At 22.1% G+C, this 13,044-nt stretch overlaps 3 protein-coding genes across 5 annotated transcripts in view; 1 reads left to right on the plus strand and 2 right to left on the minus strand.

The window, feature by feature from the left end:
- LOC122856909 (ankyrin repeat domain-containing protein SOWAHB) overlaps window positions 1-4,615 on the plus strand; it is a 65,930-nt gene extending 61,315 nt beyond the window's left edge. Inside the window, exons 11-14 of one of the 3 annotated variants that reach the window (XM_044158801.1) lie at window positions 388-460; window positions 974-1,066; window positions 3,432-3,610; window positions 3,678-4,615. In XM_044158801.1, the coding sequence (XP_044014736.1) occupies window positions 388-460; window positions 974-1,066; window positions 3,432-3,610; window positions 3,678-3,950 (618 nt within the window). In that variant the 3' untranslated portion in view covers window positions 3,951-4,615. Of the gene's footprint in view, window positions 1-387; window positions 461-973; window positions 1,067-1,893; window positions 1,919-3,431; window positions 3,612-3,677 lie in introns of those variants that run through there. The other 2 variants (XM_044158802.1, XM_044158803.1) reach the window with 2 other exon arrangements.
- A 573-nt stretch (window positions 4,616-5,188) lies between these two features.
- LOC122856223 lies at window positions 5,189-5,982 on the minus strand. Its single transcript, XM_044157914.1, has 4 exons — window positions 5,925-5,982; window positions 5,518-5,843; window positions 5,253-5,441; window positions 5,189-5,209 (listed from the first exon to the last, which is right to left on the minus strand). Exons 1-4 carry the CDS (start codon window positions 5,980-5,982, stop codon window positions 5,189-5,191), a joined length of 594 nt encoding a protein of 197 aa, XP_044013849.1.
- Window positions 5,983-11,632: 5,650 nt separating this feature from the next.
- LOC122856224 (cell wall integrity and stress response component 2-like) lies at window positions 11,633-12,085 on the minus strand. The gene has a single exon (XM_044157915.1). The coding sequence runs from the start codon at window positions 12,083-12,085 to the stop codon at window positions 11,633-11,635; it is 453 nt and encodes a 150-aa protein (XP_044013850.1).
- Window positions 12,086-13,044: the final 959 nt, after the last annotated feature.

Raw genomic sequence — 13,044 nt, forward strand, 5'->3', positions numbered from 1 at the left:
AAAAATAAAAATATAATATATATCAAATTACAAGTAGCTAGTTTAAAATTCTTGTAGGCTTATTAAATGATGGGATCACACAGTAAACCGTGATTCGCACGCTCTCATCGTCATATTCATAAAATCGTTAATTATTAATTCCTCATTGTCCTCATGAGTCTCAGTGCATGCCATTCGTCACGCAGACTGTATAAAAAAAAAAATTAAAAAAAACAAACTAAAAGAGGTCATTTCCTCATATTACTTTGTATTCTATTTTTTTTATTTCTATTCTTTCTATAAATTTATATTCTCTTAATATCTAGTTGTTGTTGTTGTTTTCTTTTTTTTTATTTCTCATTTAATATATATATATATTTGATTTTTAAATTTAATTTTTTTTTTCAGGGTTACACAGCACTACACGTTGCAATGCAGTTCAACAACGAGAATATTTTTAACCTTCTTGTCCAAGTCTATGGTAAATTATATACTTGTACCGCACATATGTAGCTAAATTCAATCGACAGAATAACCGTTATATGAATTATGTACTTTTCTAACATTAATCATATTATTGATTGCATAAAAATGTGAAAACGATATTTATAAAATTATTTATTTAATTTATTTTTTAATACAAGTTTTTTGCGACACATGTTTGTATGAGTTAATGGGTGCGGCCTCAAAGAAAACTTGCCGACATTAAAGACAGTTTGTCAACGATTACACCAACAGACAGTCCATTAGTTATAATTTGATCCATCGATATTTATCACTATGATAATAATGCAAGATATTTTATTCATTTCAAATAATCAAAAAAAAAAAAAAACAAATTTAATCATAAATTTTAATAAAATCATTTTTCTTTTTTTGTTGTTATTAATTTATAAATATGTATCAAAAATATTTAACGGGTTGTAATTTATTTTATTTATTAGTTTTTTTATAAATATAAAATTGATTTTTTATAATATTTTCTTTTTTGTAGGAGCTAATCAAGAAATTCGAGACCACAGTGGGAAAAAAGCCAGGCAATACCTTCCATCACAAAAGGCCGCGGTCAGCCAAGATACATTTCGCAGTAAGTATCTTTATTAAAAAAATAAATTATATATAAATAAATAAAAAAATAAATTAATTAAATAGGTCAAATAGTTTTGAGATAAAAAAAAATTAAAAGTTTTAATCCGATTAGTTACGCTGTAGAAAGTTATATATGATTGAGATTTGTGTGAATTTATTTATAAATTCGAGGCAATGTGAAGCATGCAGATTAGCATATTGCACAAATGCATATGCATTAAGTACACTGTACAGCTAACAACAAAAATCAAAGATAGATGAAATGGATGAAGTCAACTGGTCTATAATTTACACTATAAAATTTACGTATTTCAATGTGAATTTTAAACACACATAAACATGACATAAAAATTTAACCTAATCTATATTGATTTTTACATTTATTTTTTAAATTTTTTTATAAATAATTATTTCTTTTATTTATTTATTTATTAAATATTATTATATTAATAATTTTAAAAATATATTCTCAAACTTTTACTTGAAAAAATAATAAAATTTATTTTATCTTTTAAATTTTTTAATTAAAAATTAACTCAAGTAATTAAAAAACTTAAAAAAAAAAATAAAATTTACATTAATAATAATCATTATTATAAATATTATTTTATAAATTTTATTATTTTTATTTAAAAACTCTTAACTCTTTTTAATTTTTTATTTTAAATAAAATCTTTTGTAGATTTATTTGATAAATATTTTAATTTTTTATTATTTTTAATATAACAATTAATAATAATAAAAAAAAAAAAAAAATGGGTGAATAGTTTAATATACAAGGTTTTTCTTTTTTTTCTTCTTTTAATTCTAATTTTTTCTCTTTAGGGATTATGTCGGCCGTAACATTGAGGCAAGTTAAAAAGTATATACTGTTAATTTAATTAAATGTATACGCTTTAGTCACGATAGTTGTGTAAGATTATCGTGAAAAGTAACGTATATATGAAACCCTATAATGAGTTTTTTTTTTGTCTATATGTTAAGGGTTAACCATGGATATTTAAAAATAATAAATAATAATTAATCACAAGTAATAGGTGCTTGCTAAAAACCAAAAAAAAATAATATACAACATTCTAACTATTAATATAAATAATAAAGAAAAAAAACAATAATATATTAATGAAAATTAAAAAAGAAAAAAATATATAATTATAAACAAACAACTGAGAAATTATCACATTAAAAACATATAATATTCTCACTGATTAACATACAGGTGTGCACGTGTTTCTTCATGCCTTTATGGAAAATATATTTTATAATATCTTAAATTTTAATATACATATAGTGCACAAGATGCTTATACCTCGTTTTATTTAATTATCAGTTTAATCGTACTTGTGTTTCTCTAAGGCTCTTTCAATTTTCCACATATTATTATTTTTTTATTTTATTTTTAATACTTGTTTGCCATTTGGGCCGTATGATTTTATTTCTATCTTTCTTTCTTTTTTTTTTTTGCATATATGTTAACTAAAGTGGCGGCACAACATACATATATCACACTGCAGTAGCAAAAAGCCTTTTTCAGATAACGTTATAAACTATTAATTATTATTAAGCCGGCAATGTTAAATCCCCTTTGTGTTACTCGTCACGGAGGTGGCATGCGCACGCGTTTTTTTTTTTTTTTATTTTAATCTAAATTATAAAAATTGTATAATATATACAATTTTGTCTTTTTTTTTTTTTTTAAATGTACATGAGAATTTTTCCAGAGTGTTTTCCACATAATACTGACATATTCACATATAATCTTCACAAGCTGGTATGGCACACGCGTGATTTATTAAATATATACTCTTTGTAGCAATTTAATTGTACTCACAGTCCTTATCCATACAGTGTAATTAGTTATTATCATTTATATCTATTAACTCAAGTTAACATAATAATGTTTTTTTTTTTTTTCTTTTTAATTTTCAAATAATGAATCAACAAAAAGAAAAAAAAAACAAATATGTTTATTTAAACAAAGAAATTAATAAAAAGCTTGTTATTAAAAGAAAAAAAAAAATATATTCTATTCAATGAATTGCAGTAATTTTATTAATATTTATTAGGACACTTCAAGCATCAACAGGACCTCATATCATGTTCTGCTTTATAATTAATGCTACATATTAATTAATTATTATCATCTTAGTATTTTTAATTTGTTTTTTTTAAATTAATAAATTTAGTTGTATATACTTTCACTTTGTTATGTATGGATGTATCTAATATATACTGTAAAAATTGTGTCTACATAACTCTCATTGTGTAAAAAAAAAAAAAAAAAAGATGAATAATAATAATAACAAAATGAAAAAAAAATGTTTAAAAACATAATAATAAATTAATCTTGATTTATATTACAGAAATAAAAGCAAGAAAAAAACACGCAGAGAAAGATCTTGGCTTCCTTCGAATTGGCTCATTGAACGTCCGCGTGAAACGTACCACGGAAGCATTCAGCCAGTTTCTTGGAGTCGCGAGTAGCACTAGTAATAATAGTGATAAAATTCATAAAACATGGGGATCTGCTGATAATATTCAAGTGAGTTTAAATTATAAAATTAAATTATATATTGAATTTTATTAATGTTGTTGTTTTTAATTTCAAGGAAAATACAATAATGCCACCACCAAAATATGCACCAATTAAAAAACGTAGAAGTAAAAAAGCTCAAGATTTTTTACCAACAAAAAATCATGCAGCTAGTCAACCAAGTACACCATTACCAATTAATAAAGAAATTTCAACAAATTCAAGAATAATGCAAAAACGACCATCATCAACAACAGCAATATCAACAAATATACAAACAGCACCAGATTCTGATTCTGATGGTGCTTGTGGTTTTGATTCAGCTTGGCGTGGTTCAGCCCAGTTGTAAAAAATATTATGATGTGTTTTTTTTTCACTATTAGTTTGAAAATTTATCAATCAAAGTATTTTTATTATTTACTTGAATAAATATTGTCTTGAAGATTAGACTATTGTAATTTGTCAATTGTAATTTTGTTTTTTTTTATTGTAAAACAAAATTTCATGATGAACAAATATTTAGTAAATTAAAATTCTTAAATGGAAAATTTTTTGCTTTTAAATTTTTCTCAATTTCATTTTTGGTATCACCATCTTTATTATGATGTTGAAAGTAAAAAGTCTGTATGTTCTGTGTTACCATATTTCGATGCCTCAATACATGCTGCCACCTACTTATTTATTTTATTTTCGAAACGTTTCTCTCTACAGTAAAAAAATTCCAATAATAGAAATTTATATTATATTATATTGTAAAAATAATTTACTAAACTTGACAACATAAATTCCAATGAAAATTTATGTTAAAATACTTGAATAAATAAATAAAAAATACCAGGATGTAGATTACAAAAAAATATGAAAATAATTTTCAACAAGTAAATTTCATGTAATCATTTTTATATATTTTTTTTCATGTCAACAATATTAGTTTATTTCAACATCAAATATGTATAATATATTTACTTAAATATTTAATTGACAATAATAAATTCATTGAAAATTTAAAATTAATTTTATATGTCTTTCATATTTTTGATATGGTAACATGACAAAATAAATTTTACAAAATAAATCCGGACAAAACAAACTTGGAGAAAATAAATCGCGATAAAATAAATTAAAAAAAAATAAATCTGGACAAAATAAATTTGAAATAAGAAAATTGTTACATGAATGATTTCGGGTCATGAGGGGGGGTTTGAGGGGGCGAAGCCCTCCCAACTGTGAAAATATCTGCTGATTTATAATTTTAAAAGACAATTTTAATGAATTCTTGATAGAATTTTTTATTTTATTTATTTATTTATTTAATATTAAATAAATTTATTATGTCTAGATTTATTTTTTTTTCAATTTATTTTGTCGTGTTATTTTTGATATAGTTGATCCACTTCAAATAGGGAACAACATTTGTGATAACAACAACTCCATTTTCATTATAAAAATCCATATGAGATATAATACCAGCAATTTTGTTGTTAATAAATACAGCTGCTCCACGGTCTCTCTGAATAATAAAAGAAAAAAAAAATTGTTTATAATAATAATTATTTTATAAATACTTGATAATTATTTTAAATAATTTTACTCTGAATAATTCTTGTCCTAAATTGACGATAGCACACAATTGTTTACAATCAAGATTTACACCAAGTGGTTCTGCACAAGTTTCTGGAGATTGAATGGTCATTGTAACTTTAAACAAATTTGCTGATGAAGTTGAATCAATTCCATTTTTCAGTCCATACATAAATACCGTATTACTTATGTTGAGGGAGTAGCTAGATAGTTTAGCATCTAATCTTGACGAAGTTTTAAACTCAAAATTATCAGCAAGCTATATTGAATAAAAGAAAAATATTTATACAATTTTTAAATTTTTTTTTAATCAATAAATACTATTTAATATTTACCTTTAACACAGCAATATCTTTTCTTGGAAGTAATTTATGATTTATAGTAAAATTTTTATGGTAAAACATTTCACTAATTTTATATCTTGTTGCTTTAGTTTCAGGTTTTAGTTCTTCATCAACTATTGTAACTGAAATATTTGATGGATTTCTTAAATAAGTTGTTGATTTGTCAATTAAACAAGAAGCTGATGTTAAAATAAGCTTTGTACTGATAGCAACACCATCACAAAAAGCAACATTATTTGAACGAAGTGTTACTCGAGCAGGTAGAACATTGCTACTAGTATAACGATACAGATCACCCTTTAATACTCCACGTACACCTATTAAAATTATTTAATCTCAATTAAATAAATAAACAAAAAAACTATTGATAATAAATTAATTATTTAAATTATACTTACTTTGAATTAATATGCCAAGCGACAAAACAAAAAGCAAAAATTCTTTTGCAAGAGTCATTTTAAAAAAACGTTTGTATTTTATTAAAAATAATTTTTAACTGTACCAGTAAAACTTGTGCACTTACTTTATATTCCTTCGCATTTACTTGTTATCATTTTAAAATATTATTTTTATTTTAAAATTATCCTATAAAATTTTTTACGATTCACCAGGAATTTAAAAATATATCTTCCTTATTAGTTTGTTTTTTTCGAAACGTGTAAATAATATATGACCATGAAAATATGTTTGTTAAATTATTTAAATAAAAACCTATTTATTAACCTTGATTAAATATTTTTTTAAAAATATTATAACTAATTTTTTTCAACTCAATGTCCCTCTTTTGAAAAAATCATGACATGGAAAAATATCATTTAGCCTGGATGTTATTATTATTTTTTTACAGCCCCTTTTCAGGTCCTTTTATACAAAAAAAAAAAAAAAATACACAGGTATTGGAACCATGCTAAACACACGTGTTGATTTAATTTTTAATTAATGGCAATTAATGAAATTAAAAAGAGTTGATTTGTTAAAAGTATTGTGTTATTGTAAATATGAAAAGTCGATAAATATATAATTATATAATTATTTGATCATTAATTAATTGAAAGTTTTCAATAATATATATAAATAAAATTGATACACTAACCTCGAAATAAAAATGGATGAAATTTGCAACATTTGTTTAATTGAACGATTAAATTTAACACCACTTTTTCGTAACACTGGTGACAATGTATTTCGTGATACTGGTTTATCAAAAGTGGTTGAATCATCAAGAGGAATAAAAATTGATAATATTAATAAATCAACATCAATGATTTGTATTTCATGTATTTATCAAAGTGTTGTATTTTATCATGATCAATTTTATCAAGGTAATCCACCTGTTACACCTGATGTGTTAATAAATGATTCTCCAAATCAATCATCACGTATGTAAATTTTTTTAACCAATTACATTAATTAATTTTAAATAAATAATCCTCATTTAAATAATTTATTTCAGACTCGAATAGAAATAATCAAAACAATTCAAATGAATCAAGAATAAAAATGTCAAATGAAGAAAATTATAATTTTTTATTTCATGACAATGATGAAGTTATCAAAATAAATCATCAATGTTTACCAGAAATATATAATATTAATAATAAACAAATAAAAAATAATTCAATTAATATTTTAAATGAACGCTGTCTTGCCAAGATATTTATGTATCTTCCATTGATGAAAAGATTAGAAATGGAAGAAGGTAAAATATTTAAATCAACAAATTGAATGAAATATTTATGTAACATTATTATTAATAAATAATAACTATTTTTAGTTTGTCAAAAATGGAAAAAAGCAAGTACTCGAGCTTGGTATGATATTAATAAAATTGATTTAATTGATAAATTAGAAATACCATCAACATCAAATGAAGAAATAATAATTAAAAAAATATTAATAAATTGTGGTCCAAATTTAACTCATTTTAATTTAAAATATTCTATAATTTATAAATTAGATTTGATGAATATTATAGAAAATAATTTTTATAATCTTGTTAGTTTATCATTGGACATGAATCCACATTTTATTGATAATTATAATTGGCAAAAATTATTATCAAAAATGATCAAATTAAAATATTTAAAAATCATTGAAGGTTCACCAACGAGTAAAACTTATGCTGATATTTTAAATGTACTACCAATTGATATGAAAGAAATACATTTAATACCAGGAAATTATAAAATTTTACTTATGGATGATTTTATCAAGGTAATAAAATAAAATTAATTTTATTAATACATAAATTGCATATTAATTAATAACTATTTTTACAGGCTATTGAAAAATTTAATGAAATTTCTAATTTTACTCTTCAATATTGTTATCTCAATAATGCTACAATCGAAACAATAACACGTAAGTCAAAACTTATAAAACTTGATCTTAAAGGTTGTGAATTTGAAAGGGATTCATCAGAATTTGCAAATTTTAATAATTTAGAATATCTCAATCTTGAATCAGTTAAAAATATCAATGATAAAATTATCATACGTATATCAAAAAATTGTAAAAATTTAAAATACTTGAATTTAAAAAATGCAGATAATAATTATTATTCTATATCATCATTAGCACTTTGTGAAATTGGTAAATTAAAAAATTTAGAATATTTAAATCTTAAAAATGTGATAAACATTGATGACGATTTAATATCTAATACTGCAAATAGATGTGAAAAATTAACATATCTAGATATTAATTTGTGTACGTGTTTGTCATCATCAACATTAAATAATTTAGGCAAATTAAAAAATCTTGAATATTTAAATATTAGACAATTGAAAATTAATCCAAATGGTATTATTGGTATTACAAATAATTGTAAAAATTTAAAAACATTAATAATGACATCAGATAATTTAACAGCAAATGATTTACAAGGAATTGTTAAATTACGTAAAATGGAATATTTAGTTATTAAAAATTTAACTGCAAATAATGGAGATGCATTATCAAGTATTATTGATAATTGTAAATATATAAATTATCTTGATATTGGGGCTTCAATAGATGTCAAAGAATCAACACTATTAAAAATTCAAAAATTAGAGCATTTAGAAAAATTAATTTTAAATCATATTATTAATACAACACATATCATGTTTAATAATATGTATAAACTTAAAGTATTGAGCTGTGATTATTGTATAAATATTGATGACAAATGTATCATCAAAATTATTGATAATTGTTTGTATCTTAAATTACTTCATTTACGTAAAACAAAAATTACAATCAAGACACTTATTTATGCTGCTGAAAAAACTAAAAAACGTACAAATGATATTAGATTAGCAATTGTCGTGGATAAATTAATATTAAAAAATTTTAATTCTGATAAATATCATTCAGCTCATTTGAGTGTTTTAGAATTAGATAGTTTTAGTTAATTATTAAAATTAAATATTTAAATGTTTGATAATTATATTATTTTTTTTCCTTTTTTAAAAAAATATTTTCTTGACAATAAATTGAATATATTAATTTATTTTGTCGACACGTGCAACCTTGAATATAATAATAAAATTGTTAAAGAAAAAAAATAAAATTTTATCTTATCAGCTACAAAAAGTTATTGTATATTTTTATTTTTAAATGTAGAAATAATTTTATTTAAAAAAAAAAAAAAATAATAGTATACTGATTTCACCTATTGTCAAGGTCATTTTCAACTTGATTTTCCATCACTAGATGTCCTGTCACTTGCAATTAGAAATCGACATGGCAAAAAAATAAGAAAATCGCCAACAAAAAGAGATACGATAAAGATCTAGCCAAAGCAAAAAAAAAAAAAAAACTTATCTTGTCAGTTATTTTTTGGGGTTATTTCTCTAAAAAATTTGCACTATTAATTGTGAATTTTAATTAATTAAATATTAAATTCAAAATAAAAAATTTAAATTAATATTGTGTTATTTAATTGAACTCGAGAGACATTCAAATCGACAATTTATCATTTTATCAAACGTGCATAATGGAGTAATTTTTTTAATACAATAATAACTGTCAAAGAAAAAAAACATTATACATTAAAAAACAAGTGGTACTTGGTTTAAATTGCATAAGTGTAATATTAAAAAAAAAATAAAAAATAAACAGTGGAAATTTTACAAACAACATTGCAATGGAGTCATCATATTTGGAGCTGAGTAAGGAACATTACATGACAATAGAATCAGCAACAATATTATGGCAAATACCATCATTAAAAATTGAAATGTATAATTATTTTACAAATGTTTATGATTCATCAAATCCATCAAATGATGTAGTTGCTAAAAAAGAAGAATGGACAAGAGATATAATGTCACGTGTTGATCGAGCTAACTATCAAAATGATAATGAAAATAATAACAACAACAACAACGATGATGATGATGATAATGATGTTGGTAAATTAAAAGATTACATGTCTGTAATTATAAAATCAATTGGTGATAGATTTATTGATTGGATTGAGTCAACATTGATAAGATTAAAAAGTAAAAAAATACAAAATACATATCCATCATTTGGTGATTATTTTGATAACATTCAATGGACAATTTATGGTACAATTGATGAAGAAAAAATATTTAAAAAAATATTAACAAATGAATCAATGAAGAGTGATAATATTGATATGAATTTTATGTACAAAGAAGCATGTAGCTTGTGTTTAGAAAATGAGATTGAAATAATTTGGAATAATTTTACAGATGAAATAAGAGAAAATATAATAACACAAATTCAATCAAAATATAAAAAACCTGATAATAATATAATTGATTTATTAAATTATTGGGATTTATATCGTTGTTGTGATAAAATAAATATTTCAATTAAAAATAATTATAATATATATTTTAAAATAATATCAATTGATATATGTGCATTTGAAAATAATATATCAAAAGTAAAATATTTATATAATAAATTATCACAAAATGAAAAAGATAGAATAATATTATTAGCTGCAAGAAAATTACAAGATAATATTGAAGCAAATACTAAAATGAAATATGAAAATAGTAAATGTATGGATAGTCTTTTTTATCTTTATAATAATATGTCAGATGATATAAAGTTTGAATTTTTAAAATATAATTATGAGTTTGTACAAATATTAATTCAAACATGGCCATGGAAATTGTCGATATTAAAAATATTAAATATACAAAAACCAACATTAGATGAAAATTCTATTGAAAAATTATATGAAGGTATTTATTATGTTGTCATGAATGAATATGAAACATTTGGAACAATCAAACGTACCAGTTGTTGGTTGTTTTCTGAGTGTTGGGAAATTGTCTCAAGTGAAGTTAAAGACGTTAAAAAATTATTTCAATGGAATTCAGATGAATTGGTTCAAGTACAAGCATTGTGTTTTTTTATATCTTGTATTGATGATGATTTACGTTATAAAATTTTAGATACAATTCAACCAAATGAAGAACAAATTGAAGATGATTTTTTTATGAAATTTAAAAAATGTAGTTTAAAATTATTGATTAATGAAAAATATGATATTTTAGATATTTTTTTAAATAATATTTTGGAAAATGATGAAGATAGATTATTTTATAAAGGTGAATTAGATGTTACAAGTGCTTTTCAATATTTTTATTCTTGTTCACGTGATGATAGTGTTGAAAAACTTTTATTTTGGTATTTTAATACGGAAAATGAAATTCAAAATTTTTTAACAAAACAAATGAATTGAATTTTACAACGAAGCAATGTTTTTTTTTTTTTTTTTTTTTTTCTAATAATAATATTGTCTGATAATTTTTAAAATTAATTTTTAGTTATACTTTGTAATTAGTAAGTTGAAAATAAATTTACAAAAAATATTATAAAATAAAAAAAAAAAAAAATTGTTTTAATTTATTTATTAATTACTATCAACTTTTAAATAATTTGAAATTATTTAATTATTAAAATTTATATTTTTAATTTTAATTTTCTATTTATTATATTTTTTTATTTTAGATTTTGTTAAAAGGTAATCTAAGAAATTGTTTAAACAATTTATAATTATTTTTTAATATGTTTTAAAATTTTATTTACTTGAAGAGATACAGTTATTAAATTTCATTGAAACCAGTTGAATATAAATTTAATTTTCAGGTTCAAAAGTTGTTCCATCTTCAGATGATTCAGTAGTTGTTGTTCCATAATCAGCTTCAGTAGTTGTTTCTACTGGCTCAGTGGTTGTAACTGGAGCTTCGGTAGTTTTAATTTCTTCATCATAGTCTGATACTTCTGGTGCTGTTGTTGTTGTTGTTGTTGATTTAAATGAACATAGTTCTTTATTGAAGCCGATCTTGTTTATTGAAGTAAGACTGGAGCATATTCTTTTTATGTCCTCTGGACTGTACTGCTTGTGTGTTGATGATGTTGTTCGTTGTCTTGATGTTGATTGAGATCTTGTTGTTTTTCTAGTTGCTTTTGTTGAATAACTAGCTGTTGATGTTCTTATTTGTGTTCTTGTTGGTTTTGTTGATGATCTTCTATCAGTACCAGTTGCTGTACTTTTAAGATCAGTTGGTTTTTTCGTTGGTTTGGCCATGGTGTTGACGATCACCATCATCAATACCATAACAAGTACAATACGTAGAGCCAACATTTTTACTAGACTTATTAGTTCTCACTTACTAAACAGTATAATTCTTCAATCGTATTTTCCATATCTTATATACTCTCTGAGTTGTTTAATACAAAATCATTACGTTCCTTGTTTTACGTTGTACTTTATTTGTTTTATAAAATATATTAATAATATTTGAATTATCCATATTTAATGTAAATAATGATTGACGCAAATTTCATAATTCAAATGTTACTTTTTATATCAGTCTATTGTAATAATTTAATTAATTTTTTTATCTTGCTTGTATAGACTGTGTTCAATGTCGTGAAATAATTCAAAATAATATCAATTTCTTTATTCTATTAAATTAAAAAAATATCAACAAATAAATTTTCATACAATTAACCGGAATTTAGTAGTTTTTTTTTGACGTACACAGCTATGCAAATAGCCATTGACGCCACTTGAAATATCAGACGTTCAAACACGATCAAGTATTATTTTTTATTAATACTATTTTCAATGTCAAATTTACATAAATATATTCAGTGTAAAATTAAATAGGTGCTTCTCTAAATATTTTCAACTATTTTACATGGGAATGATGAGAAAAAAAAATTTTTTTTATATGACTCGATGAGCTCTTATTCTTGCAGCAACATTAAAATTTAATATTTTCATTTTTATTCAATGAAAATTATTTATCAATTAATATATTAATAAAAATAAAAATACTTTAAATTAAATACTATTTGATTATTGTTAAATTATGATCATTAATTATTTTAACAATGAAAAGACATAAACATAAAAATTGAAAAATACTAAATTGTAAATTTAAAATCAACTCAATTGATAATTATATCCTTCAATTTTTGTCAATGACAATATTATTAATATTAAAATATAAATAAACAGCTGTTTAAATATTGCGTTCA

The sequence above is a fragment of the Aphidius gifuensis genome, linkage group LG5 (genome assembly GCF_014905175.1).
Source record: "Aphidius gifuensis isolate YNYX2018 linkage group LG5, ASM1490517v1, whole genome shotgun sequence".
Taxonomy (NCBI): Eukaryota; Metazoa; Arthropoda; class Insecta; order Hymenoptera; family Braconidae; genus Aphidius; species Aphidius gifuensis.